The sequence below is a fragment of the Cannabis sativa genome, chromosome 2, assembly GCF_029168945.1.
Source record: "Cannabis sativa cultivar Pink pepper isolate KNU-18-1 chromosome 2, ASM2916894v1, whole genome shotgun sequence".
In the NCBI taxonomy this organism is placed as follows: Eukaryota; Viridiplantae; Streptophyta; class Magnoliopsida; order Rosales; family Cannabaceae; genus Cannabis; species Cannabis sativa.
In genome coordinates, this window is record NC_083602.1 from 88,923,990 (window position 1) to 88,951,912 (window position 27,923).

At 31.5% G+C, this 27,923-nt stretch overlaps 2 protein-coding genes across 15 annotated transcripts; one reads left to right on the forward strand and one right to left on the reverse strand.

The window, feature by feature from the left end:
- Positions 1-250: 250 nt before the first annotated feature.
- LOC115718941 (ethylene-responsive transcription factor RAP2-7) lies at positions 251-4,528 on the forward strand. 3 transcript variants are annotated; one of them, XM_030647768.2, is made up of 11 exons: positions 251-575; positions 771-1,447; positions 1,731-1,756; positions 1,880-1,910; positions 2,000-2,087; positions 2,203-2,348; positions 2,617-2,661; positions 2,769-2,872; positions 2,965-3,095; positions 3,315-3,431; positions 3,906-4,528. In XM_030647768.2, exons 2-11 carry the CDS (start codon positions 906-908, stop codon positions 4,179-4,181), a joined length of 1,506 nt encoding a protein of 501 aa, XP_030503628.2. In that variant the 5' UTR covers positions 251-575; positions 771-905; the 3' UTR covers positions 4,182-4,528. The 3 variants fall into 3 exon arrangements, with proteins under 3 accessions (XP_030503628.2, XP_030503629.2, XP_060966962.1); XM_030647769.2 differs by lacking the exon at positions 2,617-2,661; XM_061110979.1 differs by lacking the exons at positions 2,769-2,872; positions 2,965-3,095; positions 3,315-3,431; positions 3,906-4,528 and having other exon boundaries at positions 2,203-2,760.
- Positions 4,529-15,206: 10,678 nt separating this feature from the next.
- Positions 15,207-23,332, reverse strand: LOC115719388 (uncharacterized). Of its 12 annotated transcripts, none has more exons than XR_009686436.1 (15): positions 23,114-23,331; positions 22,206-22,304; positions 21,530-21,657; positions 21,252-21,408; positions 21,055-21,164; positions 20,723-20,806; positions 20,570-20,618; positions 20,393-20,484; positions 19,500-19,638; positions 19,032-19,111; positions 17,473-18,956; positions 16,982-17,095; positions 16,282-16,903; positions 16,048-16,218; positions 15,207-15,634 (listed from the first exon to the last, which is right to left on the reverse strand). XR_009686436.1 is itself a non-coding variant. In XM_061110978.1 (13 exons), exons 2-13 carry the CDS (start codon positions 22,296-22,298, stop codon positions 16,329-16,331), a joined length of 3,105 nt encoding a protein of 1,034 aa, XP_060966961.1. In that variant the 5' UTR covers positions 22,299-22,304; positions 23,114-23,331; the 3' UTR covers positions 15,749-16,328. The 12 variants fall into 12 exon arrangements, 1 of the variants encoding a protein (XP_060966961.1); XR_009686434.1 differs by having other exon boundaries at positions 16,048-16,250; XR_009686435.1 differs by having other exon boundaries at positions 16,251-16,903.
- Positions 23,333-27,923: the final 4,591 nt, after the last annotated feature.

Genomic DNA, 27,923 nt, shown 5'->3' on the forward strand with positions numbered 1-27,923 from the left:
CGAAAAAAAATATGAATCAAACCAACACGACAAATACGAATTTACAGCACAATTCCTTTCGAGTAAGAAACCACAAGACTGTGAGAAGAGGAGAAGAGTTGTAAGACAGAGAGTGGTGTGTAGTGGTAATAACCAAAATTCCATTGCCACTACCAAAAATAAATAAATAAATAAACAAAAATTAATTAATTAATTAATTAATTATAATAATAATAACCGGTAACCGATGGAACAAGTGAAGAGGAGAGAGAAAGAGAAAAATGTTTATATATATTCCATCCTTTTAAACCGGGTCGGAAATTGTTCCTCCTCCTCCTTTCTCTTTCTCTTTCTCTCTCTTGTTTTCCTTTCTCTAGTCGGCGATGAATTCCCGCCGGCTACTCAACTCCTCGCCGGTTTAATAACCAATGCCACTTCACTTACTTACGCCTTAAACGCTGTCGTTTTACATTTCTCGGTCGATCCATCGCCGATTTTTTTGTTTTTTGTTTTAATCTCTCCCTCGGTTTTTGGTGAACGGAGAGATATTATCACAGTTACTGTAACTAATTCTTCTTCTTCTTCATCTTCTTCAGGTTTTTGATTCTTATCTCTTTGGCTTTAATCTGAGTTTGTTTGAGTTTGTGTTTTTTTTTTTTTTTTTTGAATTATCTAGATATTTTATTCTCTCTCTCTAGATTTTTGTGTTTGACTATTGATTATGTGTGGAATGGGTTTGTATTGATTGATTCTGATCCGCTTAATTTTGTCTGTTCGATTAATTTTGTTAGTGATAGTTATTGATCGAACTTTCGGAAGCTGTAAAGAGCGAGCGAAGTTGATATAATAGATAGTGTTGGGTTGGGAGCTGAGAATTGGAGGATTCTTTGTGTTGGAGCTGAATTTTGAAGAAAATAATAATAGCTATGTTGGATCTTAATCTGAATGTGCACTCGGCCGATTCGGCTCGTAACGATGACTCGTCGATGGTTCTCGATAAGGTTCCGCAAGGTTCGGGGACTCCAATGGACGAGTCTGGGACCTCTAATTCTTCAATCGTCAATGCAGACGCGTCTAGCAACGTAGGTGATGACGAGTCGTGCTCCGCACGCGCCGGTGGTTCCGAGGTGTACACGTTCAGCTTCGATATCCTGAAAGTTGGGGCTGAAAACGACGTCGTGGTAACGAAAGAGCTTTTCCCGATGGGTGGTGGAGGAAATGGAGATTTTAAGGATTGGCAGGGGCAGCTTTCGTCGGCTTCTTCTTCTTCTTCTTCGAGGAGGAACTGGATCGAGCTGGGGTTTGATCAGAGTGGGTCTGGTGAGGTGAGAGTGCTTGAAGCGGCGCCGCCTCTAAACCCACAGCCACAGCCGGTAAAGAAGAGCAGGAGGGGGCCCAGGTCTCGGAGCTCACAGTATAGAGGGGTGACCTTCTATAGGAGGACTGGAAGATGGGAATCGCATATCTGGTGAGTCAATTTCTTCTTGAATTGTATTCAATAAGTGTTGTTTATTGTTTCGATGAAATTGGGTCTTTGTTAAATCAAGTATGTGTATGGATTTCGATCATTCATTTGCTTAGTTCTAATTGATAATTAATGCATTTATTGTATTTAAGCAATTCAGGGTTTCAACAGGGAAATAAATAATATCTGTTAATTATATATATAGATATATATTATGATTCTGTTTACAACTTTGACTGACTATTTCTCCTTTTGTTTTTCTTCTTCTTTGTCTTTTGTAAACCAGGGATTGTGGAAAACAAGTGTATCTGGGTATGGATTTAATTATTTTATTAGAGACTGACTTTTTTAAGTCTACCCATTTAGAAAATTTTCTGTTACGATCTTCTATTTTTGGAAAACTTTGACGAATTTTGTTTTTGGACCTTGCTTTAGGTGGATTTGACACTGCCCATGCTGCGGCTAGGTAAATTTCTTCTTGTATATGCATTTGGGTTATTTGTTGTCTCAGTGCTTATCATATGCATTTGGTTGACTTGGGTTTTTGGATTTTAGAGCTTATGATCGAGCTGCTATCAAGTTCAGGGGAGTAGATGCTGATATTAATTTCAATCTCAGCGATTATGACGAGGATTTAAAGCAGGTATTAATGTGATACTATTTTCACTGAAAGAAATACTGAATACCCTTTTGTTTAATTTTGTGGGTGCTATAGTGCTATAAGACTTAAATTGTTCGCCTATTTGGTCATTTCTCAGATGAAGAACTTGACCAAGGAAGAGTTTGTACACATTCTACGCAGACAGAGCACTGGGTTCTCTAGGGGAAGCTCAAAATATAGAGGAGTGACTCTGCACAAATGTGGCCGATGGGAAGCGCGAATGGGACAATTCCTAGGCAAAAAGTGAGGAACTATTTTAAAAAATATTATCATTCAATTTATACTTCTGATAATGGAAGTTTATTATGCCTTCATTGGTGTGAACTACAATTGTTACAAATTATTTCCTTTTTGGTTTTCAATTTTTGTTGTTCTGTGTAAAACAAACTATCAAATATATTTCAATAAGAAAAAAGAAGATGAAGAATGAATGAATGAATGAAAACAAAGAAAAAGAAACAGAAATTGGGGACCGCGTTTACATCATGGAGGTTACGATGCTTGCATGCAGGTATATATATCTTGGGCTATTCGACAGCGAAGTAGAAGCTGCAAGGTCCTAATGATCATGAATTACACTCTACCTGAAACTGAATTTATTACCTTCTCAACCTCATTAGGCTTCCATCCAACACGTCTTCCTTTTGATTTTCTGGAAACCAGGGCATATGATAAAGCAGCTATCAAATGTAATGGAAGGGAAGCAGTCACCAACTTTGAGCCAAGTACCTACGAAGGGGAAATGATTCCTAATGCCAATCATGAAGGTACTTTCTAATAGATAATTTTATAGGACCTTTTGTTGTCATTGTATAATATGCCGAAATGTTACAATTGTTAACGATTCTCTTATATGCAGGTGATAATCACAATCTTGATCTCAATCTGGGGATGTCCACCTCTTCATTTGGCACTTGTCAGAAGGAAAGTGAGGGGCGTATCCAGTTCCACCCTGGGCATTATGATGTACACAACAGAAAGCCTCTCGGGGTAACTAACAAAATCTTGTAGCAAATGATGAATTTTTTCGCACTTTGTCTTGCATTCATTTGTTTTCCACGTACTAACTGATACAATTGACAAAATTTAGCATTCTATAATCCCCCCTTTTTTTTTCCATCACATAGGAATGACCAAAAAAAAATTATGATCAATATGTAACATTGTATAAGCCATTTTGTTTATGTACTATGCCTTCTGGTTTTGTAGATGGAGAACCATAGCAATGCAACACTAGGCGATCCACCTTTCAAAGGGCTCGTAATGACATCAGAACAACAACCGCTAATGTTAAGCGGTGTATACCCTAGTTTCTTTCCTAATGAGGTAAAATTTCAATTACCCTTTTGTCTGAACAATTTCTCTATCCATATTTAGCCAAATAATGTTATTATAACAGTACAAAGTTATGACTAGAACCGAACGAGTCATGAAATTACTCAGTCAAGTTATAAATTAGGCAACTAATTTCTTTGCTCCTTATCTATAACATTAATGGACCATTCATTTGGAAATGGTATAGCTTCAAAAATTAGTGTCTAAAAGTGTTCATAATATTAGTAATTTAATTAGTTCATAATAACTCTTTAGCACCAACATCACGGATCTGAGAACAAGCCATTACTATAGTACAAAAATTTTCATAACATCAGACTGCTTGTTCTGTTGTTGATATTGCCAATAATTCTTCTGGTAATTACATTCACTCTTTAGAACCTTTTTTCTTGGGTGATGCTATTCATATTATATGCGAACAACCATTACTATACTTATAATTTAAATTTAAATCCAAATATACAGGAAAGGGCTACAGACAAGAGAATTGCACTAGGTTCTTCCCAAGGACGTCCCGCGTGGCAAATGCATGGCCAGGTTACTGCAAACCCAGTGCCACTGTTCTCTACTGCAGCATCATCAGGATTCTCATTTTCGGCCGCCCCTCCCTCCGCTGCCATTCTTTCATCAAAACCACTAAACCCGGGAGCCCATAATCTCTGTTTTACTTCTCCTAACACAGGCGCCACCAATTCCCCACAATACTATTACCAGGTAAAGCCTCCCCAGGCACCGCCATAGGAGGAAAACTAGATCTATCCCCTTCTCTCGAAGATTAAGGCAAACTCTTATAACTATACTACTAGCCCTTGGTCTTCCTATTCTTTGTAATATTCAAATAGTGATTGCTCTTAAACTATCGCCCATTGGATCTGACTTTTCTGTTAAGCCAAATATCATACTCTACTACTATAATACCTATACCATGTTGGATATATCTTGGTGCTTAAAACTTTAAGCATTGCTAACTTGGGTTTTCTCCCCCTATATATATATTTGTTATGTGTTTTTGGACATAACTTGTGAAAATTGTTCCTGAATTTGCTATATTGATCCTTTTGGATATAATGTTTGAAGATTTATTGCAATGCATTAGAGTGGTAGAAAGAATTTACCGTTAACCTTACTCAAATTTACTTGTTATGAATTTCAGAATCTTCAGGTGATTATTTTGTTCCATTTATTCAAAGTTGATTTGGCTAACAAAATTAGCCTCACTCCCTCACAATAAATATATGTATATCCACTAGTTTCTTATAAGAAGTCCTAGAAAGGAGCTTGCAAATATCTTAAATAAAAATGTTATTTTTTCATCTCTGGATATATTTGTATTTTTCTTCTTCTTCTTGTTATTGCTCTTTTAAATTTTCTTCTACAAATCTCCTTTTTCAATAGTTTGCTTATTCTTATTATATTTTTAAGAGAAATATCATCTATTTTTGGCTTGAGAAGTACCCAATGTGAATGTTTGTTTGTTTAGTTCAGCACTTACTATAACAGAACAGTTTGACAGTGTACACGTGTCACTCCATGATTTGCCTGACTAATTAATTATAAAATAATTTTAAAAAATTACTAACAGTTTTAAAAGAACTGATTTAAACAAAATAAAGATAATTGATGTAATTAACTTCACATAAGATAAAAATGAAATATTTATCCTTTGTTTGGTTAAATTATATAGTGCAAAAAAAGTTGAGAGGATATATTTTTATAAAAATCTAGTGTTGAATTTGATGAGATTTTATAAAATTTAGATGAATTATAAATATATTCAAGAGCAAAAAACTTTATTATAAAACTAGAAAAATATTTTCCCATAACTCTCTTTGAATTGATATGCTATGTCTATGTGTTGTTCCACCATTGAAGAGGATGAAACCCACTATCACTATGATGACGTGGACCAATCAAAACGAAATATTTCGATGGCAGAGGGTGGTGGAGTTGTTTGAGTTGATGCTTTTTTGGATTTTCATCAAGTCATTTGTTGTTATTTGTGTGTGTTTTTCAATGTTTTGGCATAGTTTTGTTTGTTTTATATTTTAGGTTTTAGTTTGAGGTTGTTTTCTTTGAATATTAATGGTGTTTTATCATATTTGTCTTCTATGGAATTTGGCTTGATTTCTTTACTCATTTTAGATCTCAACTCTTATGCTCATTGTTGTGTTGTGTATTTGGAGGTTATAGATAATATGTACACAACAATGGATTAGTAACTCAAATAAACATTTGTGTTTGCTAGAATTTGATATTGTGTATGGGGTTTTATCTTAAAAATTAATCGACAATGAGAGAAGTAGATCATACATCTTATGTATAGTATTTAGTTTCAACTCAATATATTATCAATGCGAGACACTCTAACAGTAGTGTTGATACACTTTTGATATGACTAAAATAAATTTATACCTAATATAATTATTAAATGTGTCAAGAACCTAAATAGAAGACCATACATCTAGTTGGAAAGTCTGTCAATATAACAAACTTATTAACATATTTAATGAACATGTTAATATGACATGATTGATATGTTTAATATATTTTTCAAAGAGAATTGTTATTGGGTATTAGTGGTACCTAGTACCTTCTATAAGTGATACTCTACGATTAGTTAGCGATAATCTCTAAAAATTATCTTTTTAAGCTATATGGGACATTCTACTTAGTTATACCAATAGCAATATAACATTAAGGAGAGTACTAGACACTAATGGTACTTTTTAGCAATTCTCTTTTGTAAAATAAAAGTACTCAATACCATAATACCACAATAGGATCAAAAAAAGTATCACACTCATACTTATTATTATATTTTTTTTGAATAAATCATGAAATTTTATTAAATAATAGTCTGGAATAATCTAATCACGACATATACGACTAGGATTAAAATTAAAAAATGAACTAAATAATAAGTCGTCTAATTCTTAAATTGTTTGACAAAAAAAATTAAAATAAAATTAGATGAAAAAGGTTGGAGCATTACAATTAACATTAAGGATACTTATATTTTGTTTCATCCACCACTCAGAAGACACAGTAGTAGAAATTGTTGTAGCTAGTTTAACCTCGTAGCCTGAGTACTCAACTATTGTGTAAGGTACGTAACTGCACTACTAATAACCCATTCATTCGTAAAAAAACTTGTTATTTTCAACCACTAATAATAGTGACTTAATGAAGAGTCATTGAAGAACAAAGAAGAACCAACAACGAAACAAAACAAAATAAAATCATGTCACATAGACAAGACTAAAACACTCAAAATTATGTCACATAGACAAGACTAAAATACTCAAAAGCATGTCATAAAGACAAGACTAATCGCAGTAGTAAAAATTGAATGGCAGTAGGAAAATTCAACTTCGATCAAGCTGCACCTAAGCCCACAGAAGGCCGGTGGGCCTAGCCAGAGAAAAAAAGCAACCTTCGATAGCTATAAATTTAGGAACGAAAAAACCTAATTTTTTCTTTTAGAATAGATAAAAAATATATATTAGTATTTTATTTTATTTTATTTGTTTGAGAGATATGAGCTGTTATTTAATATAGGTCCTACTTATTTTTTAAAATATATATATGATAAAAAAATATTTTTAGTATGATATTTAGAAGATTGGGTTGGAGATAAAATAAATATAAAAATAAGTATTGATAGTGTGAAAGATAGAATATAAAGAGAAGGATAAGTTGGAGATGACGTAAACATACAAAACAAAAAAAATCAATATTTTTAATAATATTTTAAGGTCGTATATAGTATTTAAAAAAATAAAAACATTGTTATTAATAGATAAATTAGACCTCAGGATCATTATAAAATAATAAGTTTGTTGACAAATAAAAAATAGACAAACAATTAAATTAATTGTGAGTAAAATCTTACTTAGTCATATTATAAGCCGCATGCCAGCATAATTACTAATTTTAGTAGGGATACAAATAATAAAAATACAACCATCAGAATATTTAGAAAAATTTTACCAAGAAGAAAAGTAATTTTTAATCTCCCAACGACAACACTTAGTTGAGAGAGTTGATCCCACCCTAAATTTACTCTATACAATAATAAACTTGTGACCGTTTTTGCAATATCAAATGCTAAGCAACCATGCGGAGCCACTTCAAAATAACTTATTTTAATATCCAATCCGAAATTTTTGAAAATGCAGCAAAAAAATCCTTCAATAATTAAGGTTTCAACTCATTTGCAACAAAAAAAAAAAACAGACAAGTATTATTTAATCAATTAATATTTTTGAAGAAAAATTGTATAAACATTTAATATTTATAATTTTGGTTGTAAAAGTCATATGACAATCATTTCAATGCTTGTGTAATTCGATATTTTGTTGAGGTTTCGATAGATGACACTCAGGGGCGGACCCACATTGTAGCGAGGGGGGGCAGTCGCTCTCCCTAAAAAAAAATCGAGAAAAAAATGTATATGTATTTTACTTAGTTACAACATATATTTGTATTAAAAGATGATATTTATAGACATAATAGTAACCTTGGTGTAATGGTTAAGGTAGTTGGTAAATAGGTTAGAGGTGAAAGGTTTAAATCCCACTAGCTACACTTTATATTTTCTTTTTAAATTTATTTATGCCCCCCTCACTTTAAATTCTGGGTCCGCCACTGATGACACTTGTTTTTTCTTTTATTTTTTATTTTTTTGACACTTTATATGATAGTATATAATAAATAACATGCAAAATTTCCAAATTTGAAATGTTTTTACTATAAATGGAATACTATTATATATTTAATAAAAGAAAATTGACATGGGATTTTGGAGAATCGTTTGTCCTATATTAATTATTCCTCGAAAAACGACAAACTAATCCCTCACCATGATGAAAAGGGCTTAGGATGTGGGCCCAAGCTCACTTGAATAATGTTCATTATAAACATAATGGGCCAACCTCAATTTTGTTGGAGTCGGACTTTGGGTTAGGTTTGATGCTTAACCGGTAGGGTTTCTAGTTGGTGGGGATTTTAAACCATCTTTTTTTGTTTGAGATTTTGTTTATCTACAAAATCAATAGACAAATATTTATTTTGTGGTGCTGGTTGAGACACCCAATAACACATAAGAAAAGTGTGGTTCATCTACATTGAATGAGTTTTTCGAGTTACGTGTCACTTTCAAACTAATTAGAAAGACTAAATAATTATCGAGAGGCTCGAGATGAATAGCAGTATAGCATTAGTGCAAAAGAGAGTAATTATTTTGTATTTATCACGTTACCTATGTTAGTTTATCAATCCAATTCTTACATTGTAAGAATATGCAAGAATTGCCTTAAATATAAGTGTTCCATCTACTCTAGTAGTATCAGGACTTTTGTGAAGGTCCCCAAAAATAAATTCGTGCGAACTAGGCCCAAATCGGACAAAATCATATTAATGTAGGAGTTAGGGTGTGCGGTCCAACAGGTGGTATCAGAGCTAAATGTTCAGAAGATGGAATAGTAAAGCTGCATTTGCATTGTGTGGGAGAAGTCCTCAATGTAACCTTGCGATTGAAGATTTGTATGATGCATTGTATCAAAAGTATACCTAATATTATGGTGCTCAAGCGGCGTGTCCTGTTAGTAATTACTCTAGTACAAGATGGAGATTTATGTTTAGTGTCCTGTGTCGAAAGTCTTCCTCACAATATTGATGGTCAGATCACAAGTTCCGTTAGTGATAACGGCAGTACAAGATAGTCTTGTTGGAGGTAAGGTCACGAGTACGTCATCCTTCATTTGTGAAGAGGATTGTTGAGATATCAATCCAAGTACCACATCGAAAGAATAGGCAATTCTTCCATTGAATATAAGTGTTCCACCTGTTCTATTAATATGGGGCATTTTAAAAATGTGCCCAAACAATTCTATGTGGGCTAGACCTAAAGCGGACAATATCTTATAAATATTAAAGTTAGATGAGATTGTAAGCCAACAAATTAGATGAACAGACTCCAACAATCTACTTAATCATGAAAATTGCTCAACCTACACTGCAATACAAAGTACAAAGTATAGTGTAATTGATTTTATTTATTTATTTAAGAGTGTGTTGTAATTAAGGAGAATAAATTTTCATCAATATCCATAATTTTTTTTTTCTATTGTATATATTTATAATTAATTGCATATATATTTAATATTTTTTTTATTATATAAATGTTAATATATATATATATATAAAAAAAGTAAATACACTAACTATAATCTCCCTTCTAGAAGATTAAATAAACCCAAAGTTAACTACATGATTAAATTGTAATTTTATTTTTATTATTTGTAAATTACATCACTTTTTTTATTAAAAATAAAATCTCCATTTTAAAAGTGCATAGCTAAAATGTACCAATAATGTTTAATAATACTTAGAGATTGTATTTTGAAAATAGTTAGTAATATTTTATAATAATTATTAAAATAAATTATGTGAGATTTAATACGTAATGACACCAATAGCGATGATTCTTTTAGCATTTATTTTTTAAAAACGATCTAGACACGTGCCTACTCTTCTTACGTTTGAAACCAACCTGATACCATTTTATATTGATTTTTAAATTATAGAGTATTCGAGGACTATTAATGGAGAACTTGAGTTGATCTTAAGTTGAGTGAACCTCAATACAAATTTTGTTATTTTAATTGTTGTGTATACAATAATTTTTCTTAAAAATTTCAGGATTATTTTTATATATTAAAATATCACCACGTGGGAATATTTTAGTGATGTAATGAGTGATACTTAATTTGTGAAAAAAAAAATATCACATAACATAAAAAATATTAGGGTAAATACTATTTTTTTATATATATAAATAACACCAAACATAGTATTATCTAATTATATTTTGTACCTTGTATTTTGCAATGGTTACCGATTGGACCCTCTGTTTTGTTAAGTAATAATTCAGACTTTATATTTTTTAAAATGGTACGAAATAGACCCTGAATTTAATTTTCATCAAATTAAAACTTAATTATAACCTGATTTGGAGGTATAATTACTAGACTGATTACAATTTTTGCATTTGTTCATGCTAAATACTAGTTTTAGGTTAGTTATATTAAAAAAATAAATTGACAAAAATTGAGTTCAAAATCTATCTTGTACTAATTTAAAAAATACAATATCTAAATTATCATATAATAAGATAGAGAGTCGAATTAATACTTTTACAAAAATATAAGGTCTAAAATAATATTTATTCGAAATATAACATTAAAAATATTATATTAAAACATAAGTAACAGATGGGGATATTTCTTTAATAGAATGTTAAATTTAGTGTATTTTTTTTATTTTGAAAAATGACAATTGTTATTGCTTTGTGAACATGGATAGGATAAAGTGTGAAGTAGGGTCCATATTTGTGTTCAATTGAGGATTGAAAGTCATTTTTGCAGAAATTTGTTGGAAATTACTGAATTAGTAATGCTAAATGAATATGATTGTTACGCATGTGATGTCAGAGAGAATAATACAATTATACAATATATTTTTTTTTAATAATTATACAATATATTATGATTGAATATATAATATGAGAAATTATTAATTAATTATAAAGTATCACATTAATATAGTGTTCGGATTTCAAATAGTAAAAGAGTCGAGTACCTTTGTCCTTAATTACCTCTAGTTTGGGTCGCTCCATACCCATACTATTGGTAGCTCCCGGCCATTTGGTTAGGCCCTTATATTTGTTCGGTGATCCCTAAGACCGAGGACGAAAATATATTTGGTTGAGAGAAATGAGAATAAGAAAAAATATGTATATATTTGAATAAAACTTAAGATGCATAATAAATTGATATATTTTTTTTTCATCTTGTAATTGAATGGCCATTAGAATGATATTCCATTGCTTTAAAATATAATCAAACAAAATAATAGAATAAAAATTGATTTACTTCCATTTCATTACTCCCAACCAAACGCAACTTTCAGCCCCTATTAAACTTTGTAATCTTCTTTTACACGTTATTTTCAAACTAATTCACATACTTTTTCAAAATCATAAATTTGGCACCCCACCTAAATTATTCTTAAATTTTGGCCTCCTATCCCAAACCTCCCTCCGTCCCTACTGATAGGGACGGGATCAACACCACGTGATCTCCTTTTTCACATAATTTATTTACCTTTAGAATATTTTTGAAAAAAATAAGCATATTTTGGGTAAATACCATTATAGACTCTGTGTTTTACAAACGTTACTAATTAAACCTTTTGTTTTGTTAAATGACAAAATAAACCCTGTATTTTTTAAAATTGTACAAATAGGACCTCTAAACTGATTTTTTGTCAAAATAAAACTTAATAATAATCCAATGATTCTGATCTAGAGATGTTATGATAAAACTGATTATATTACCCGCATATTTTCCTTGTAGAGAGGTCCAAAATTGAACCATTTTGCTTAGCTAGGTAAACAACTTCATGTAAAATGGCATTATTGATTTTGATATTGTTGTTTGTATCTTTAATGTGGCACCACTAACTAAGACAGTTAATGTTTATGGCCCACTGGGCTGGGCTCTAAACTAAGAAGATCCACATAATTGTTACTAATACTTTGTCCTAATAATAATGACAACAACAATAACAACAACCAGTACCACTTCTCTTATACTATAGTCCACATATTCATATACATATACATATGCTATCTTTTAACGTTTCCATCATGAAATTTTCATAGCCAAAACAAAAACATAAAGAGAAAATTCCAAAACACCAATTATTTTCTGAGAGAAAATAAACCAATCATAATTCATTCATAACTGATATTTTTGTAAAGGATTTCAGATATTTCAGAAAAATTGGTTACATATGCAATCTTATAATTATGTTTGCCGACATGAGAGGTCCCTTCCTGAAAAATTAAATACAAAAATAATAATATAATTATTTTGTTGGGAAATTTTATAATAAAAATAATAATTGAATTGGATAAGTTGATTATTTATGAGGACGATGTTGAAGAAAAAGACAGTTTAAAGAATAGATAATGAAAAACGGGAAACTTACAAAAATACTGGAATTTTAGTTAACTTTTACAAAAATACTGTCACACGGAAATTTTTTCAAAAATACTGTGTTTTTATAAAACACCAGTAAAACACAAAGCAGTATAACTCAAAACAACAGTAGAACACTAGTAAAACACCAGTAGAACACCAGTGAAACTTCACACAGTATACTGCAGTATGAAACTTATAAAAAAACACAGTAAAAAAGTAAAAAATACCGCCTGGTAGTATTTTTGTTAAAAAAATAGAAAAAGTTAGTATACCATGTAAATTATTTCCTTTTTTTTCAACACTAATTAATTATTAATATCGTAGAGAGTTTGGAGGAAATTAAACAAAAATAAATGTAGGTTTATATAATTAGAGAAATGATAAATGAAATCAGTGGCCAATAATATTTAAAAGACCATGACATTAGTGGTGTCTAGCACCACTTAGAGATGGCGCATTACGATTAGTTAACGATATTTTATAAAAGTTCTTATATTAAATTATATGAGACTTGATACTTAATTATACTATTACATTAAATTTTATAAGACCCGATACTTAATTATACTAATAACGATACGATACTTAGTAGGATACTATTCACTAAAAGTACATTTTAGTATTTCTCATAACCATATAATATATGAAAGGGTGTTAGGTACAACTAAAATATTGTAGTATTTTTTAATTTAAAAGTGTCTCATTATTAATGATATAGTTCTATTTATTTTAATATAATTATATAAAATGGATAACTTGATAACTTTTCAAGTAACACCACTACCAATATGTGATATAGTTCCATTTATTTTTTCAATTTTTAAAGTCTTACGGTACAGACAGTTTGAGAAATTACAAAAATCGCATATGCGGTTTGGTTTGAAAAAATGGTCAAAATCCACACCGCAAACATCCATAGAATTTCAGTGAGATATTTTAAAGGGTAAATACTATTTTAGACCCTGTGTTTTGCAAAAGTTATCATTTAGACCCTCTGTTTTATCAAATGACAAAATAGACCCTATATTTTACAAAATGGTAAAATAGGACTCTAAGCTCAATTTTCAACAATTTTTTTTTTAAATATAACCAACTTTAAAACAATTTTCAACACGAACAGATACAGAAAATGTGAATAGTTTTGTCATAACATCACTAGAACATATTATTATTAAGTTTTATTTTGACAAAAAAAATCAATTCAGGATCTTATTTGTACAATTTTAGAAAATATAGGACTCATTTTATGTTGGCTATTAAATGGGCTATGAAGCTCGCTAGAGAGCGAGGGTTCAACAAGTTTGCTGGTGCCTCCGATGCAAAAATTCTGGTTGATCCGTTGAAGAAGCATATTTGTCCACCTATTTGGCAGTTAAAGCCTTTGGCTTTGGAGGTGTTGAGGTTGTGTAATTTGTTTGATGATTGTAATTTCTTTTTTATTTCTCGTCGAGACAATTTAGCGTGCGATGCTTTAGCAAAGCAGGCAAGACAAAGTAGCCAGTTTGATGACTACATTTTAAGGGAGGGATCCCCTATTGTGATTCCCAACTTTTCTTTGCAATGAACTTCTTTTGGTTCTTTCAAAAAAAAAAAACAAAACAAAACAAAATATCTAATTGACAACTTTTGCAAAACATGTGGTCCAAAATAATCTTTACCCTACTTTAAAAAAATAGAATATAGAAGCTAATAGTAAAATAAAATTTATCATAAAAGTATTTTAGTATTTTTTTTCTTACATAACTTTCTTTGTAATAAGAATTAAGAAGGTAGTTGAACAAATCAAACTCCTAATAACCATTTATCATTACGTTTGTTTAAATTCGTGTTCAAAATTGTTATATGTTTGTTAAATAAGCCTAGATTATCTATGAAGAATGACAAAAAAAATTGGAAAAATTGAAGATTTTGTAATTTTGCAAGGAACTGTGTACCGACTGCAATAGCCATTTTTTATTATTTATCTTTTTTTTTTTCGATTTTACATTTTCTTGACCAAAAATTTATTACATATTATATATTACCAACCTAAAAATGCCATTGACCTTTTCTAAGTCCACTTTTGAAACCGCTACACACTTGTGCAAATACACAAATTTTATTTTATTGTAGGTGGTGTTTAGTATATTGAAATGGTAAAATATAATAGAATAAAAATAATAATGAAAAGAATGAACATTATAATCAGAATTATTGTATTGACCAAAATTAACTTATTAGTTATTACTTTTATCTTATAAAGTATAAAATATTCAAACAAAAAAATAATAATATAGACTTTAATTTTTTTTAGTATATTTTTATTAAAATATTTTTTTCTTTGTGATAGAATGTAATTATAATAGAGATTACATTAGTTTTAGTATATAACTATAATTACAATACTTTTTGCAATAATAGATTATAAAATTTAAAAGAGAAAAGCAAACAATGTATTGAACCTGTTCATTACCATTGCAGTTACTGTCATGGTGAACCAAAAATCTACCTTAGTTTTCTATGAAAATCGAACTGAGCACACTCACATTTTATTTTAATCACATTGAACGGATTAGAGCAAAATGATGGCGTTGAAAACCACTCTAATCAATTCGATTCCACTAAGCCCATCAAACCATATATCAAATTCACAATAGGCTTAATGATCAAAACAAAAAAAAAATCACAATAGGCCTCTGAAGACTAATCCCATCAATCTTGCTATAGTAGAGTAAGGTAATAGGATATTAAACACGCCAGCAATATTTTTGTATAACATATATATAATATATATAATTTATCAGAACATGTGAAAACTTAATAACAACACCAAAACGAGTTTTGAAGAGGAAGCAGTGAGTGAAGCAAAAAGAGATTGAAAGATGGGTTTAAATCAATTTGAATATTGCCTCAGTATGTGTAAATTGTGAAGGTGGTAGTAAGAGCCAGGTATATTTATATATAAGAAAACCCTAGGAAGAAGAGAAAGGAGGGGTGGGTCAGATTAGATTTCATTCTACGAGAGCAACGCGCGCGGATTTCAGCAAGGATATGATGAAGAATGCTAACAGCTTACACATCCAGTTGATGAACAGTCGAGAATCATTTACAGCAATCTCCAATGGTCTTCAATGCAAAATATAAGTAGTACATCACAGCATACTTCACCTGAAATTTGCATAAACATACAAGTTAACCAAAACTGTACACTCCTAATGCTTTATGGTTTTCGGTTTTCGGCTCTCAACAAATTAAACTTATAGGAGCATGTCACTACTAGACTTTCAGGACCCTGAGATTCAGATTCAATACATTACCAAAGTACCAAAGCCAGAAGTAGAACTGTCAATTAACAGGAAGAAATTTTACTCTGAGCGCAAAATATAAATATGCAGTTACACAATATGTGATATGAACTCGTAACCTTGACAGCAACTTCATATTCTGAATTCAGTAGGATGCAATCCTGATGCATTACCTCGATTGGGATATTTGATCCATTCCTCTACTTAACCGAATCAAATACTGGTAAATTGGTAAATATTGAACAACACACCAACTAAACAAGAATTCGTTCTCACCTGCAGGATTAAAAGCCCCATGTTTTTGAGAGTTCGATCCTACATCGGTTGCTCACTGAGACCAGTTATAAGTCAATTGATGGCCACGATACCACGCAATGTTGCACCTTTCAGCTTCTATCAACCCTTGTAATACACCTTCAAGCTTCTCTCTCAACCCTTGTAATACACCTTCAAGCTTCTCTCAACCCTTTGTAATACACCTTCAAGCTTCTCTCAACCCTTGTAATACACCTTCAAGCTTCTCTCAAACACAAGTCAAGATATTAAATGAGTGAGAACTACATCCCAAATGTTCTGTTGTATAGATCACCTGAACTGGGCATACGAAACTTGGAATCCTCATAACCACCAGCATAGAACTTATTAAATCCCAGTCTTTCATTACGAAGAAGCTCTGCCATGCCCAAAGTATTTCCGCCTTGAACCTCACTCCACCCATCCCAGTGACCATTTGACATAAGTCCATTTCTGGATTGTTGGAGAGACATCTGTGCATATGGGGATACATTGTTCACTTGTGATTGCTCAACAAGCCTAGAAGATAATCCATAAGAATCACTAAGATGAGAAAAATTATCTCCCATGTCAGGAAATCTAAGGTTCTGCTGTTGGGAGAGGGATCTTGACATCAGAAGCTGAAGTCTTGCATCATTTTCAAAAGAGCCTAATTGTGAAGAGAAGTTTGATCTCATTTCCATGCCTGGGTTGTTCAGTCCACCTTGAGGTCTTCCTTTACCAACTGCCAATATAGCAGGATCTATAAACTCGATGTCAGCATTGCTACCAATATTTCCAGACGCCTGTTGTTGATATCCATTTCTCAACATTGATGAAGTATCAAGCAAGCGATTCCCTGAGAATTTAAAAAATAATAATAAGTTGATCTGAAAGATATTTTAGATATTAAAACATATCATGTCTTAAAACGCACCAGAAAAGGTATCATAAGATTGCTCCATCCTGTCATGAGATCCAAAGCCTGGGGGAGGTGCCCTGCTAGGAACAGAAAAGCCAGGTGGGGCTGATATCTGGGCCCTTGAAGCTGCTGCAGACATTTGAGCAACCACTTAGATTAGCAAATAATCTAGTAGCAAAACTGGTTCACCAAGTAAATAAAGTTCTTCTGATTGCAAAATAACCCGTACGTGGCAAAAACAAGCAACTCATCAACGCACAGAAAGATTTTCTTTTGTTTTGTCAGACCAAATTACATTAAGTTTAGTTTCATTGAAGGGAAGATATTTTCTAACAGAAAAATAACTTGTTTTAAGTGTGTTTTCCATAAATTACTAAATATTATCTACTAGTTATGCACATTTTTCAGAATCATAATAGTAACAGGTAAACAAATTACTGTAAAAGTTAGGCTTCAAAATAAAATTCCAGTAAAATGAAAAGTTTTAGAGTCCATCCAATACGAACCAGGCTTATTGGAAAAGAAAACTGAATGATTGCCGCTGGCATGATTCTCAGATTCATCAAAACTACCGGAGGAGAAACCATTACCAAAGCCAAGCTTATCGAAGTGTGTATCTCTGTTGTCAGAAAAGTCGCGACTAAAAGCATGGTTAGAAACCTGCCCAAGGAAACTATGTGATGGCTGTACATCAAAAACAGGATTTATAGATTCCTCTTGTCTTGCGAAAGAGAATCTGGATTGATTGTGTGTTGGTGCCTTCCAAGAACTCGATAATCTGTGAGATCCAGACTGTTTATCATCATCTCCCAATAATTTAGCCAAATTCTGAGGTGATGCTAATGATTCGTCCCAAGTATCAAAGTCCAGTGATAATATATTTGAAATTATGCTACTCTCCCCTCTATCTACAGCACAATTAACATCAGTATTAGCTGCATCACCAAGGAATCTTCCAATGTGCTTCCCATTATCCTCATTCGAATGCAAAAAGGAATGTTCTGATATGTTCTCAGATCCAATGTAGCTATTTGGTAAGTTATTAGGGTACCCATTAGATGTTAATGGAGTTGTAGATGCAGATAGAAATGCACTATCTCTAAGTTTGTTATCCACAAATAGACGATCTGTATTTGAATTAGCTGCAGCATAGGCCTCATGTTGAAAAGGAGAGCAAGCATGATTTGATGTATGGAATGAATTGGTAGAATTTGGTAAATAATTTGAACGACTCACAACTTCCGGATCCTTAAGTCGTTGATTATCAAAAGATATTATGTCCTCTTCTAACTCAGAAGATGTACTCGGCATTGCTTGTGTTTGTGAAACTGCTAACCAGTCAGGTTGATCTCTAACATAAACCTCATTATCTGTAGTTCCTGCTTTTTGAGAGAATGTAGAAGTTTCTCTAAACTGCTCACTGTAATACGGTGACAACCCTTGATTCACAGAAGATTTAATTAGGGAGTGATCCAAAAATGAACTACTAGATGTTTTACCAGAATCTTCATCTATGACATTTGCATCAATGCACAATGAAGAAATTTCAGAGCATAAATTCTGGACCTGGCCTTCCGAGGTGAGATGTTCACTTTCATTACCAGAAGTAGAGGACTGCCCATCCTGGTCAATGGTATTTGAATTATTAGCAAGCATATCAATGCCTCTATCATTATCTCTTGATACCGGTGAAGAAGAGAACTGATTGCTCATGTTTTCAGAAGAAGAATCATCAGGTTTTTCAAGCACATTGCTCTGATAATCCAAACTATTATGCTGTTTCATGGGCTTCAATGTTTCTGTTTCAGCGATATTGTCAGACGGTTGTCTCTTCCCTCCATCAACATGCATTACAGAAGTCTGAGTACCACCTGCAACCGCTGATGAAAATGGCAGTTTATTACTTACTGTGTCAAGTTTCTGTTTGGAAGGTCCATTTGTACATGTTAAATTTCCAGCTAGTGGTTGGCAATTTGAACCACGCATTCCCCTGCAATGTTTAGATAAATAATAAGATCTTCTAATCATAAATTAAAGCATAGCAAACCACCAAGAAATCACATACCATGCAGCTGCAGCTGGAAGCGCAATAGATTTACCAGAGCTTCCGTTTGGAGGAGACCCTTTACCAGTGTTTACAGTATTCTGTATAAATGAAAACAAAAATCAGGAAACAACATTAACATTATACATCAACAGCATTAAGGTAACATCAACCCTCAAACAAGAGCTTCCAATCTCCTTCATTAACACATCTAATTTAAATCCATGAAAAAGCCATGGTTCAAAAACTGGCACAAGAACTGCACAGGCACAAGTCTTCAGCAGTTGGCTAGAGCCAATCACATATAGCACGCTTCACTTATCTAGAAATCTGGTCCTACTATAGCCACACATCTAATAAAATACCCTAAACATGCAGTCTAAATTGCTCTCTTTATGCAAGATTACAATAGCAACTTGCAAAAGTGAATTAAATACATTTCACACCAACAGAGAATAGTTAAAAGGAAAGACAACACCAGTGACTTACACTTGGAGCATTTTTCACTATAGGTTTTGCAGTAGAAGCAGAACTGTTGTCACAATAATCATCCATAGGCGGTGGTAAAACACTCCCTGAGCGCCGTTGCACATTGTTTGAAGCACCAGTGATTTGTTGGACCCTACTCCTTTAAAATCAGCAAGTTAACCAAGTATAAAGCAAAAAGATCATATATACAACTTACATTAGCAAAACGAAAGAATTTATTGACTCGCAAAAGACTCTTGTACAACTGAACTTATATTTAATGAATCTAAACTCTCAATACGAACACAGATTTATTAAATCTTACATAACTACATGGATGGATTTTTAAAAGAAAATGAAAACTCGAAATCTATATGCAGTAAAAGATTTTATCCAAGATTAATGCTCGTCAACAGTTCAATAACAATTAGTTTTTAGATATGACATTAGGACAGGAACCACATATTAGCCCTTCAAAAATGATCTTTTATGCTTAGCACATTTCCCACCAACTATTAAAATCATAATCCATTCCACATGATAAGCATTACAATAGCACCATAAGATCAGGTTTAAAGATTGCTAACATGGACTATAGGAGTTGTTAAACTCATATTGATCCTCCAGGCTAATTAATAGCACATTTTCCACCAACTATAAAAACTGATAAACATCTCAAAGCACTTCAAGTTCATGTTTATAGATTGCTAACTTGGGTTGTAATTGTTGACCAAAAGTGAATATCCATCCTATAAATGAAAGAAAAAATACACTACAGGGGTCATTCAGAAGTATGAGAACTGCATATCCATCCTAAAATGTCACTTCAGAGTATACCCTGCTCCCAAGCAAATGGTATTATAGAAGCACTGAGGACACAAACTATCTGGCGAGCAATATGGTTCCAAATATACCTTGTGTACGCTGAAATTATTTCATCTTTTGTGAAACTATCCTCTTGAGAACCAACCTCGTGCAAATACAAACAATCAGGATTGGTGCATGGCTGAAAATAAAAAAAAGTCAATCAAACATCATCAACAGAGAAAATAATTAAGCAATATTGTATTTAAGAAAATAAAAAGTCATACCACATTTCTCAACCAAGCATGGCAGTACTTTGTGGTTCCAAAGCAAGCCCTAAAGCATAATATTAAACAGAAATATATCAATACATACATTCTGATATAATGTCATTGTTATACTCTTTTTCTGCTGCTGATGACAATACAGCAAAAATGTACCTCAAAGATCTACCCTCCAGGACATAACCATGTACATTTTGAATACAACGAATGGCTTCATCTTCTTTTGAGTAAGTAATATATCTGACCACAAAAAATACGGTTAGAATGCTATTGAACATGATAACTTACAACCAATTCTTCATGAGCCTCACCACTAAGCAAATGAACAGCTCAAAATACAAAATTGGTAAAGATATTCAAAAGTAGGTGAAACCATGAAAGTCAAGGTATGACCTTACATAAACGTAGCACTAAAATGTAGAAGCAAAAATGAAGCTCAACATATACGTACTTGAAAAAAATTACACACACTGTAATGTATAACTTACACACTACACGTATTGTTTTGATATTGTTGAATGACCCCAGCAGCCGTCCGAGACATTGATACTTTGAGAACCTTCCCATATTGACCAAAATATTCTCTACGCTGAAGAAGCTGCAAGCATCGGCATAAAGATCAAAAATGTTAAGGAAATTGCACGGAAAGACGAGAGTAATACACTAAACAGATTAGAGGGAATACTTCTTCATCTGCCAGATTAAGTGGCAAGCCAACTATGTAAACAAGGTTCCTTTGAATCACTCGTACACTGCTGAGCTGCTTCCGCCCTTCAGATGATTTAGCCTTTGCCTTCTGTGACTTCATCTTTCTCTCCATATGGACTTCAGACACCAATCTGCTGATAAAATTATATAGGACAGGGGAAAAAATAACAAACAGACAAACACACTCAAATCAAAATCAGTACGAAGAAATAGTTTCTTTCCCATTGTGACAAATCGTGTTCACTAAATAAATACCTTTCACATTTTGAAGCCATCCCTACTATCTTTTCCTTGTCATAAGGAACACGACATGCAGGGCAACGCCCCTCAGACTCATCCTTTTCAGCCATGTCCATTATGTGATGCCAACACCAAACACATATCTGCAATACAGTAAAAAAAATTAGAACTGCACTCGGGCTGAGAAACGAGGTAAACCTAAGGACCAATTTGGGGAAAAGGAGATTCTTGCAGAGTTAAATTCAGAGTTCAGCTGTGGCTTTAGCCCAGATTGTTCAATAATACGTTGGTTTTTGTTTTCTTTGGTCTCACAGTCTCACCAAACACCTACTGGCCAACAAATTGCTTGAAAAGAAAGTGCTTTGTCTCGTTAAAAAAGCTTAAGCTAAATAATCTGGCTCTGTGTGTCTAACAGAGATTCAACTTTCTCTTGCAGAAAAGCAAATTGACATATATCTCAAGCTTCAATATTTAATGGAACCACGCAAGCAGTTGATTATATAGAGGAAGAGGATATCTGGCACATCGAAGGAGAATTAACCAGACTCCATCTTCGATTTAAAACAGGAGGTGACAAACAGCTCAAACAAATTTCCACAAATCCACCAATGAACATATGAATTTGAACAAATGGAATTAAAAATTGCTCATATAGAAGAGGGCAAACCAAATTATAAGATGAGAAACACACCTCATAGCCACATTTGCAAGGCTTCAACTGTTGATCCGTCAAATCCATCTCCTCAGCACAAAGAGGACAAGTCCTTTCTCCTTCGTCGCTCATGATTGCCTAAAGTCAGCAGCAATGTAGATCCACAAAAACGTTAAAATATAATGAGGTGTACAATGTCTTCGTCTAACCATAGAAAAAAAAATAAAGAAAATTTAGTAGTCCAAAGCGACCAGAATGCGTCGAAGTTTCAAAGATGCAACTAAAGGTAAACGGCTAATGCTCAATGCCCACTTTTTTTTCCTCATTCTTCTTAAACTAACTTACAGTAGAGAAGATGCGATGCCAAAAGACAAGAGTACATGTCATTCAAACATGCAATTAAGTATTAAATGTAGCTAAGCACTGCACAATTACTGCATATACAAAAACACTAAAATAAAAATCCAAAATCTCAAAACCCTACAAAAATCCCAATCAAAATGAAATGCTAATATTTAGAAATGAAATGCTAATACGAAGAAATGAAACCCTAAAATCCAAAATCATTAACAAACACTATTCCATAGCAAAACCAAAGCAAAATACAGAAATCGTTAATCCAAAAAATCCATCATCAACACCAAAATCAAAAAATAACCAATCGAATACAAAATTGACAAAAATAATCACATAATTAAATAATAAAATAAAATCGTCAACATGCAAAAAAAAAACTAAAATCGAGATAAATCTAGAGATACAACAACAAAACAAAATTCAAAAATTGCAAAACATCAATCAACAAAAAAACATTTCCGAAAAAATTTATTTTTTTCCCAAAGAGAAATATAGATTGGGGATCTGAAAAACCAAAAAAGTAATCGATCCAAAAAAAAAACAAAAAACAAATTAGGGTTTGAGATTAAACAAATCATGAATCTACTTACAGTTAGGTGTGTGGATCGAGAAAAAAAGAAAGAGGATTAAGATGAAGCCGAAGTCGAAGACGAATCTCCTTCAGAGGATGAGATTGTGTGAGAAGCGCACGATAAAAAAAGGGCACAGAAGAGAGAGAGAACCACAATAAGAGGTGAGAGAAGGAGAGAGATGAGAGAGAAGTCTCTTGTTTGGATGAGCTCTTTTGGCTGCTGCTGGTTTTTACTCCTGCGTCGCTGTCAATTAAATATTATCTCTTTTTCTCTTTATGCCCTTATATTTTCATTTATTTACCAATTTACCCTTTCTGCCTTCTCTTCTTTCAGCTCTGTCTCTTCCTTTGTTTGTCGAGACTGTGAGCTAAGCTTAAATAAATCCATAATATTGTATTAATTAATAATAAATTATTTTTATTACACTTTTTATTTTCATTTTAATTAATTTTCTTTTTTTTTTTTTTGGGATTTTAAGGTGGTTTTGTTAGGTGAGTGACATATATTTGATTTTTTCTATCAAAAAAAAAGATTTTTTTTTTTTTTTACGTGAAAGACATATTTGATTGGTCCTAGAATCATGTTAGATTTTGGGTAATCCTAATGGAATAATCTTGATTTTCAACATATTATGTAATTACTAATTACCATTATTTATATAAATAAAATTACTATTTTACCCTTATTTTATACTCTTACTTATAATTAATCTTATATTATAATTGTAATAGAAAAATCACCATTTACTTTAATTTTGAATGTATTATCACTAATTACCATTATTTAATAAATAAAATTATTATTTTGTCCATATTTTATACTTACTTATTGTTGATCTTAGATCATATTAGATTGAACATAATCGTAATAGAATCACTATTTAGTTTGATTTTCAACATATTACCTATGTAATCACTAATTACTATTATTTATATAATTTAAAATATGGATATTTTTATCAATACACCACTCATTTTCACTATCATTCAAAAAAATAAAGTAGAATTCTATTTGCACCCATAAAATGATAAAAAAATACACTTTATTATTAAAAAAAAATATAAACTTAAATAATTTTTAAGTACTCAAAAAAAAATTAAATTTTTTTTCCTTACATTATTTAATATTAATTTCAACACTTATTTTAATTTTATTTTCATAATTTTTTCTAACTCATGTATATATTTTTTTAATTTTTTTAAGAAAATTTCATATAATTTTTTTTTTAATTTTTTTTATAATATTTAAAATATAATTTTTTTTATTTGATATGTATATTTTTTAAGAATGTAAATTGAGAAAAAAAAGTTAAAAAACTTAATATAATTACATATATAAATTTTACATAAAATAAAAATTATTAAAATAGGATGTCTTTAAAATTTTTTGGTATAAATAAAATTTCTCAAAAATAAATCAAACATCATATAATATTCTTCTCTTTACCATTATTATTACTATAACTATTCCATTTAACCAAATGTCATTTTATATAGTTGAGATCCAAATAAAAAAAAAAAGAGCTACGTTGTAAGAAATGTTTTTTACTACAATTTTTTTTTGGCTAATTAGTAATTTTTCTCCCTGAACTTTGACATGTACCAAATCATGCCCTTTGAATTTTTTTTCCGTTAAAAATTCCTCTCAAACTATTGAGATTGTTAAATTTAAGGACTTTTGTCTAATTTCATTCAATTTTACTATTTCAGTGATTGTTTATGTATTAAAACCATGCTCCCTAGACTTTGATATCTACCAAATCATGTCCCTCAAACTTTGATATGTATTAAATCATGCCCCTAAATTTTCATCCATATTAGAATTTTTTTACTAAAATTAGACAAAAGTCTTTAAATCTAACAATCTCAATAGTTCAGGGAGAATTTTTAAAGACAAAAAAAGTTCAGGGGTTATTATTTGGTACATGTCAAAGTTCGGATAGAAAAATTACTAATTAACTATTTTTTTTTTCTTTTTTGACAAATTTCTTACTACAAAATTTGATGGAATAAGAAATAGGGGACTAGTTTGTGTGTCATTTTGAAGTCATATTTTATTGCGTGATCAAATTAAATTGGTTAGGTTAAAATGATGCTAAAATAGTAGTATTAGTTTTTTTTTATTTTTGTGTAAATATAAAAATAGGAATCACTTTTTTTGTAAATTAATGTTGATTTGGTACTTATATTGGCCAAAGAAGCTACCGTGTGTGTTGTTCTAGTTCTTAAGTCGTAAGAATAAAGTAATAATGGAAAAAGAAGAGCAAAAATTATTAATTTAAATATATATTTATTTAATATAAAAAAAAAAAGGCCATTTTTTTCACTTACTTGTCGAATAGGTTGGAGTAGGAGGGCATGTCACTTTAGTGTGTAATTTTTGTACTTTTTTTTGAAGAAGGAAACGCATGATATGATGATAAGTATTTATGTATATAGTACAATAACAATAAACATCAAATACATACTTCATTTGGGAAATTTGATTTTCTATACTTAGAAAATCAAAAAAAAATTTCCCTAAACCAAAAATTTAAAAACTAAAAAAACTATTCCTTTTTTTTTCAAAACCCCAAAAATACCCCCCTCACAATATTCTCTCTCTCTGCATCATCTCTCTCTCCCTCTATCTCACCCCAACCGCCCACCCTCACCCGAACCACCCTCACCCACCCACGTCAACCCCAACGCCGATCACCACCCTCACCCCCGTCGACCACGACCCCAACCCCTCCGACCCCAACCCCAACCCGAAAGAGCAACCCCAGTCCGACCCCAACCCGTCCGACCCTCTGAAACTTTTTTTTTTTCCTGCGATTTGAGAGAGGGAAGAAGACAGAGGTCCGATGGTCGGACCTTGGGGTCCGACCGCCTTTAAATTTTTTTTTTTTTTTTTCTGCGATTTGAGAGAGAGAGGAAGAAAGAGGTCCGACTGTCTGTGAAATTTTTTTTTTTTCCTGCGATTTGAGAGAGAGAGGGGAAGAGAGAGGTCCGATGGTCGGACCTTGGGGTCCGATGGGTCCGATTGGTCGGACCCCATGGTCCGACCATCGGACCTGGGGTGTGGGATTCTTGGGACCGGCCGAGACAGAGAGAGAGAGAGATGTTTGGGGGTATTTTTGGGGTTTTGAAAAAAAAGGTATAGTTTTTTTAGGGTTTAAATTATTAGTTTAGAAATCAAATTTTTTGATTTTCTAAGTATAGAAAATCAAATTTCCCCTTCATTTTTAATGACTAATAATAATATGTATGATATAGGTACACAACCATGTTCTAACAAGTCCTCATTAAAAAAATGAAAAGGAATTTTCAACAAGTAAAAATGTGTGTAGTTTTGTCAACATTTGATTGGTGAAGTGGGGTGCATGTTTTGTTATGTTGTTTATACGATATAATATTTAGATTAAATAATTGTGTGACAAGTAATTTTGTCAAATAATTTATATAATAAGAAGTTACATAGTTAGAGTATAAATTATAGAAAAGAGTTGCAAATTCTTAATTAGTAAATTGAGTTACTAGTTGTATCTAAGTGTGATTAAATGGTAGTCATAGAATATAGTTGTTGGGAACTTATTTCTATCGTGTATAGGGTGTATAAATGATAAAAACTAATGTTGAAAGTATTGAACTGTTTAGAGTAGGAGTGGGCAACATCCAATACAATCCAATTGAACCGAACTGATCTAATTTAATCTAATTATAAAAAATTGGATATTAAATTACAATTATATTGGATTAGATGCTAAAAATTGTATTCTAATTGGATTGGATCAGTTATTGGATGTCAATCTCAAAATCCAATTCAAACTCGATCTAATCTAAATACATTTATATATGTTAAAAAAATTATTTATATAATAAAATATATTAATTAAATTTTTATTATATTTTTTTTTGTATGTTAAATTCCTAACACTTTGTTGTTTTGTCTATTTATTTTCATGATATTTTGTATTATTTTATTACTTAGAAATGTTGTTATTTTAATTATTTGAAATTTGTTTAGTTTCATTACACTTGTAACAATAATATGTTTATGAAGTATTAAACTTAAATAAAAGGTAAATATTTAATTTTTATATATATTTCTTCATATTTTTAAGTTAATATTAAAATTTAACTGTGTAAATGGATATCCAATTAAAAAACCAATCCAATCCAATTAGTAATCGGATTGGATTGGATTTTGAGGTCTAATTGGATTAGATTAATGATAATTTTCTAAATCCAATTATTGATTGGATTGGATCAAATAAGGAGAAAAATGTTAAATTGGATCGGATGTTCACTCCTAGTTTTGAGTTATATTGCTAAATACTGGAAAAAAAAATGGTAGGCTACTAGTTACCAAAATTTTGAGATTTTACAACAAGCGACATGTCACCTGACCATTTTCCAACATGTAATTTTAACATTTTTTGAACGTTGTGCTCGGTTCCAACAACTCCCATAACCCCTAAATCACTCATTTAAGTCCATAAACACTCAATTTAACAATGGTAACAACCAAGAGCTCTATGGTAGTCGTTCATGTTCAAATGAGAATGAAAATTGTTGTTGAATACACTTAAAAAAATAAGAGGTGATTCATTCATGGTGGTCATTTATGTTCAAATGAGAGGTCATATAGTTCACTTGAAAAAATATTGTTGAATACGCTTTGTTGTGTTAAGAACCTTGAGAGGATATATGCTCATCCTTAAACACTAGATTAAACATATAAGGCTCAAAAATTCTTAAAAGCATTTCTAAAGTTTATCTAATGACATGTTTACTAATAACTATTGGGAATTAATAGTAATGTAGTCTTTTCTTACATTTGTTTA